At 40.8% G+C, this 6887-nt stretch overlaps 1 protein-coding gene across 1 annotated transcript in view; it reads left to right on the forward strand.

Moving 5' to 3' along the window:
• Nucleotides 1-2397: 2397 nt before the first annotated feature.
• Nucleotides 2398-6887, forward strand: part of tmem94 (transmembrane protein 94) — a 27077-nt gene continuing 22587 nt past the window's right edge. The window contains exons 1-2 of the mRNA XM_023409018.2: nucleotides 2398-2552; nucleotides 3679-4075. Of these exons, the coding sequence (XP_023264786.1) occupies nucleotides 4052-4075 (24 nt within the window). The 5' untranslated portion in view covers nucleotides 2398-2552; nucleotides 3679-4051. The remainder of the gene's footprint in view (nucleotides 2553-3678; nucleotides 4076-6887) is intronic.

Raw genomic sequence — 6887 nt, forward strand, 5'->3', positions numbered from 1 at the left:
GGAGAAGGAGGAGGAGAAGGAGGAGGAAAAAGAAGGAGGAGGAGGAGGAGGAGGAGGAAGAAGGAGGAGGAAGAAGGAGGAGGAGGAGGAGGAGAAGGAGAAGGAGTCGGTTTTCTTCACTATTTTGTCTCATTTTAGTTCGATTTTTAATATCCTTTTATTTCTGGTCTTACTCACTTAAGTACATCTCCTGTTTCAGTAGCCTATTTTATTATTTTATCTTTATCACTCTATCGTTATCTTTGTTTTCCGGTGTCATCAGTTTCTTATTCCTTATCATCGTCTTATTTTTATTGTTTTTATTTATGTCATTTATTGCCCCGTGTGTAATTGTGGGTGTGTGTGGGTGGGTGTTTTTTTTAATTTGGTTTTATTCTGTAAAGCACTTTGTGTCACATTGTTTGTATGAAAAGTGCTATATCTGATTGATTGATTGATTGATTGATTGATTGATTGATGAAAATAAAAAAACACAATAACATTAATTTAAATAAAAAGTTTATTATACAAAACATGTTCATATTTCTAACTCAACTAACTCACTGTATCTTTCTGGGCCAAGCAGCAGCTCTGACATCAGTGGACTGTGGCGCCCCCTACCTGTGTGTCGCTCACCTGCAGCAGGAAGAGGAAGACTCAGTGTGTGTCTGAGCTGCAGCAGCTTGACCACACGTCAAACACAGAGCGAGTCTCACTGACAATATAAAGCAGCCAGGTGGCGCTTCTGTTTCCTATCCGGTTCATCTTTCTGCAAAACAAGCAACACAAACAGGAAACAGGAAACACAAACGGGTCAGTGGGTCTCAACCCGTGGCTCGGGGCCGCGGCAGGGTCAGTTCGTGGCCATTTTAAAACATCTTGAAAAAACATTTGAAGACCTTTTACACTGACATTTTTGGGGGATGATTTGTTTCAATATTATTTGTGTGAACAGATCGACAATCCCTGTGTAAATAGATAGATAGATACTTTATTCATCCCGAAAGAGAAATTCATGTGTCCATTAGCTCATTGTTGATAATAATAATAACAGTTGATAATAAATAAACAATAATAATTAGATTAGTCCACTTCCTTTGGCTGAGTTGTTCTTCAGCCTGATGGCAGTGGGAGCAAAGGATCTTCTGAATCTCTCTGTTGAGATGTTTTGATGAGACATTTGCTCGTCAGACGTTTGTAAATGTATAATCTGTAAATATAAACAATACAATAAAAGAAAAGTTATGTCTTTACAGGTTGGAGGGGATGATGATTTTCATTTATTTGTAAAGTAATTCAATGTATTCAGATATAATTTTTTATTGGTGGAATTTGTTTGTTTATTTGCAGATCCGTTTTATATTTGCAAGATACTTTGATATTGGTCCAGTCAGAGAGACTGAGAGAAAATGATACAGAGTTGGAGTTATATTATAAACTTCATGTAAGATTCAGGGGGTTTTGGAAAACGTGACTTATGACTTAAAGTTATTATTCAGAAAAAAATACAGATGTAAGTGGTATTTTAGCATTAATCCTATTACTTTTAGTTGGTTGTGAGTTGCAGTTGTCTAGATCTTGGTTATTTAATTTGTTAGATTAATGTTAGTTATATTTAACAGTTCATCATGTATTAAAAACTCATTATATGTTTTCTATGGAAAATCTAACGGCACCAGTGAGATACATATAGTGACATAAAAAGTAAAATATTTTCCCCTCAAATGTGGTGGAGTAGAAGATTAGTGTACCAATTAAATATTTTTCTCATGGACATAGTTCACTGCTGCAGTTTAAAAAAAAATAAAGCTATATAGAGAAACTGAAATTAAGGTTAATAAAACAGGTATTTATCTTTCATATACGCTACATGACATTAATCACATTTTCTTATCTCCACTTTTTCCTCTCAGTGCTCCATTCAAGTCAAATGGGACAAACGTGTTGTCATACAGGTACAACCGGAACTACGGCACAGGTCTCCAGCATTCAGTTGCCTAATTTGGATTTAATCACATAAAATCATGTTATCGCGCGATTTGTGTAGTTTTGTTTAGTTTGTGTTTAACAGTGTTGTACTCTGCACGCTGTAAGACGTTAGTTTCTTTAAATCTTTAATACGAAAAAGCTGTTGAGTGACAGGCTCTGGAAAACATAAGTTAGCTCCTAGCTTACCTCATGGTGCGCGACAGCTTCTAACAATAACATAATTGTAATAGTTGTAGTTATCATATTATTACCATAACGATAATATGTGGTTATTATCGTAAAGGCTATTACATTTAAATATTCCAGACTGTCGTGAATTGGTGACAGTAAACTTCTGAGGTTTCCTATTTCAAAATAGAACCATAAACAATCACACAGCGTCGCAACACAGTTTCTCCCACTCCCCTCGCAGCCAATCAGGGGGCGGAGTGCTCTGGGGCCGACCAATCACAACGCACTATTCCTTCTTCGAGACACAACGCTCTCAACATGGCTGCTGCTGTATAGTAAAGGCTCACAGTTTCTACACGAGAGAAAAACACTAATTTAAAAGGAGATAAACGGCGACCTGAACATAAGAAAAGGTGAGTTCGCGGACTGATCGTGTCCATCGACGGCCTGTGTTGTTGTAGCGGAGGCGGCGGCGGTGTAGATGTTGTTAGGTCGAAGCCTGTGTTATGTTAGCATCTGCCTTTGACATGAAGGGCAGGGGACGTTTAGCCGCGACGGACAATATAAACTCTTTACGCTCATTGTTGTCGTTGTTGTGTAAATGTGGTAATTTCTTTAATAAACGGTGTTTTAGCGGCGCTGTCGTTAACACTGACCCATAAACACTCGTAATAATTGGTTCGAGCCCGTGGGATTTGTGAGTGATGCACACAGTCTACAAAGTTTGGAGCTATTTCCTGGCACTCAATAAGCATCTCATTTAAAATGACCGGCCTTTTCCCACAGAAGACAGGAGTGATTGATAAAAGTAATGATGGCTGGATGTGTCAGGGTCCTGTCATGCTGTGTCTCCCTGGGACACACTCAGGACAACAGAGCCATAGTTAATGTTCATCACTCAACATCTGTGCATTTCCTCCGATGACAAGTCAAAATATCTGGCTTATTGTTAATCAATGCTTGGCACAGTTTCTGAGATGTGCATGTGTGTCCACAGTCTGTATCATTAATGTCTGTCCTGGTTGACATTGCTTGCATCACCTCCGTCTCCGTCTGGTGCTGCAGTGGGACTGTTTTTGGGTTCGATCCTCCTCGGATAGGTTTACGCTGCAGTCAGTGCACCCGCTCACCCTTCAGTCTGTCTGGCTCTTTTCTTCTCTGTTTGGCTGAGCGCTGTCAACTCTCTGCCAATGGAGACTGCTGACTCTGGAGTTCAGGGGGGTTTTTTTGTGCCAGAGGAACCTGCTTATGTGGTCAGAGCGAGTGGGCCCGGTGTCGGTGGATTCAGGGCCTTGGCTCTGCTTTTCAATTGAGCCCTTTGAGCCACAACATGACAGCATCAAAGCTAACGTAAACTAAGCAGCTTGAACTGATTTGGTGCTAATAAAACCTGCCAGAACATGATTTTATTCAACAACTAGTGTCTTAATTAAACTTGGCCTCCACTGTGATCAAGTCCTGCGATGTAGGTCAGTATAGCTGTCATTCCAGTTAGACTTGCTTATTGATTCACTTGTTTAATTTGTCATTTTTCCACAGACCTTTACATGAATGCTGTGAACAGGATCCGTGTGCCACACATGAGCAGCAATTAACCCTTCAAACAAAAACCCCACATCCCAGAGTTCCCTGATTCTCTCTGCGGGTCCCTGCAGCTGTGGGTGTGCCTCCTGTCACACTGGCAGAAGAGGCGGGGCAGGAGGTGTTGCCAGGTGGGGGACCAGGGCTGCACCTGCCCGCTTTCTCCGTCTCCATCCTCCATTTGTACCTGATCCACTCGAGTTGCAGCTTCCGCAGGCGGTGGTCTGAGAGGGATCCGGCCAAGAGCTCCAAACGCGTGGCGTCTGACCGGACTCTGCCAGGTGGCGTCGGCTGGTTGAGGGGCAGAGCATGTTGAGTGGTTGTGGTTGCCATGGAGCCGCAGGATAAGAAGCAGGTGAGTTTAGTTGCTTAGCTCAGCATGTGCCTAAGCAACATAAATGTCCCTGAGGTGGAGAGTTGTTTACTGAACACATACGGCCCCTGGGATTTAGAATAGCGCTAATTTTGTCAGCTGTCTTTAGATTTAGTCTTAGTCCTGAGATCTGAAGTCCGTGTTAGTTTGAATCGACTTCAGCCTTGTCAGTTTTAGTCAAATTTTAGTTGACTAAAACTCTGGATGCCAATGAAATCACCTGTTTTTCTATTTTAACTTCATCACCAGAGGATCAGTTGACAAAAAGGCAAAAATATTGTGAACATTTTAGTCTTAAGTTTAGTCTCTTTAAACAAGACCAAGAATGAGCATGTCAGTTAAACTTCTGTGAACTGCTTCAGATGAGATTTCATCCAACTGAAGAAGAGAATCATAATGAGAATAATCTACAGAACCGTGTCCAAAGCCCCTGCAATAGATCCTACCCTGTTTGTGTTATACTCAAACAGTAAGTGTTTGAAATAAGTTGTTAACGATTAGAAAGGGCGGAGTCAGGTTTTTCTCCTGACGACGTCCGTGACTGGAGACATTTTGTTTCACATTCTCATGAACACGATATCTCAGGAACGCTTTGAGGTCATTTATTCTCATTTGGCAGAAACATTCACCCGGACTCTAGAATGAACTGATTAGATGTTGGTGGTCAAAGTTAAAGCACATTATGACTTAGGCCGATATTTCCCACCATGTGTGATATTTTCCACAATATATAATAATATATATAATAATATAAAATCTCCCTCAGAATAATATCGTATATCGCAATATTTTGTCTGATTACATTTTGGATATCGCCCAAATCTGCTGTGACCTCATGTCTGTCCCATGTCTGACGTGTTCATAGATCATCTTAATGTCTACACTGACCAGCTGATAAATCATTCAGGCAGTGATAACAGTCCACACACACAAAGTGATTGATTAATTCCATCATTGGAAAGGGGATTTGAGTTGATCTGAGGAGGACGCTCCCTGTGTAAATGTAAATTCTGGGTACTTTCACTTTCACTTTCTGGTTGGCTAACGCTCGTTTAAAACCTGTAGGATTGTCTTTGGTAAGCATTGTATTACCATGACTGATAGATCAAGGGGCAGAGCTACAAAAATAAGTCGTGAAAAAAACAAAACATAATTATCCTTTAATTAAGCCAATTGTAAAATCTACTAAATCAGTTGTAAAGGAAAAATTGAAGAGCTGTACAACCTTATATTTGTTTTCTTCCAGGACGTTTAATACAGCATCATTTTGTCACATGAACTCTCATTGTCCTGATCGTGTTTGTTCGTTTCAGTTTCAGGGTCAAAAGATTAAACCTGTTCAGTTAAACGTAGACTTGTAAGAGACACATTTCACAACCAGGCCCCGCTGGGTCAACATAACAAGCCCAGGAGCCTCAACCCACCTTTTCTTCCATCTCAGTGTTCCCACCTGTGTGCTGTGTAGTGTTATATAATCATTAACAGTACAGTCAGAAACATGAGGCCGCCCTCCTTCTCAAGGAGACAAGAAGTCTTAGAGGTGGGCTAGACTCACTTCACGTGTTGGAATTACACAACATAGACTTTTTATTTCATTCATTTCATGTTTGTTTTGATGGAACCATTGTGATATAATCTACTTTGAATGCACGAGTCTTGAATATGTCACAAAAGTCAACAGCACAGGAGCCGGCGGTGCGTTCAGGGTGCTGAAGTCACAGCTGGAATTGAAGTGATACGATGAACAATAACAGTTTTTATTACTCACCCACACAGATATTACCTGAATCAGATTACAGTGCCGATATCACTCCGTACCAGATATTCACGAATCTCCTTGTCACTCTTTGTTCTGATGCTTTCACCTTGTTTTTTTTTTAAGTATATTTTTTGGGCTTTTTATGCCTTTATTAGATAATACAGTAGAGAGACAGGAAATGGGGAGACAGGAAATGGGGAGGCAGAGAGAGGGGGAATGACATGCAGTAAAGGGCCATCTGATGCGGGACTCGAACCGGGGCCGACTGCAGCAGTCAAAACGTCAGTGTGTTAGGACATCATGGGAGTTACTTTTGGCGTCTATACGCTTCATACTTTCCGAACTATTCCACCAGTTCAGAATGTTTCTCATGCATTTTTTAATAATACTTATTCCTTCTTTCATGTAGAAACTCCCTTCAACTTCAAAATGTTCAGCGTCTTTCTTTCCATATGGGGGTTTTTCAACTTTTAAATCTCAGTCATACAATATTGAACTTTGTTTGAAGCTTGGTTATAAAGGATGTGAATGAGAGAAACCTTCAAACCCAGTCAGCTTCACCACTCATTCATACATTCACAGAGAAGTCGGTTTGCTGTAATCTTAGTTCGAGTTTCATGCACCTTTCAGGCCTTTCCAGACTTTTACGTTGTTGTATGTGGTCCACAATGATTCACTCATGAAAGTAAACAGGCTTGTACGGTTTGGGCCATCAGCCCCACTGACTCCAACAGCTGAGACCAAAAAGTGAAAGTGGCGATCTGGAAGATTTCAGTCCTGGTTGGTTTGACAGCATCTATAGCTACTTGTGGAAACAGCAAATGTGGTTTAATACCACAGGACACAGGATTCTGGGGGCAGCAAAACAAGATAAAGAAGTTAGAAGTGATCTGATTTGATGCGGCACACGGCCAATCAGAAGAGAGGCTCTTCTGATTGGCCTGTTTTCTGAGTGAGCCAATAAAAATACAGCAGATTTCAGGTAAAAACACTCAGAGAAACCAAATCCTGCAAGGTTTGGATGGTGGGTCCAGG

This window comes from Seriola lalandi, unplaced genomic scaffold (assembly GCF_002814215.2).
Source record: "Seriola lalandi dorsalis isolate HSWRI2012SDOR001 ecotype SW California unplaced genomic scaffold, Sedor1 jcf7180002054379, whole genome shotgun sequence".
In the NCBI taxonomy this organism is placed as follows: domain Eukaryota; kingdom Metazoa; phylum Chordata; class Actinopteri; order Carangiformes; family Carangidae; genus Seriola; species Seriola lalandi.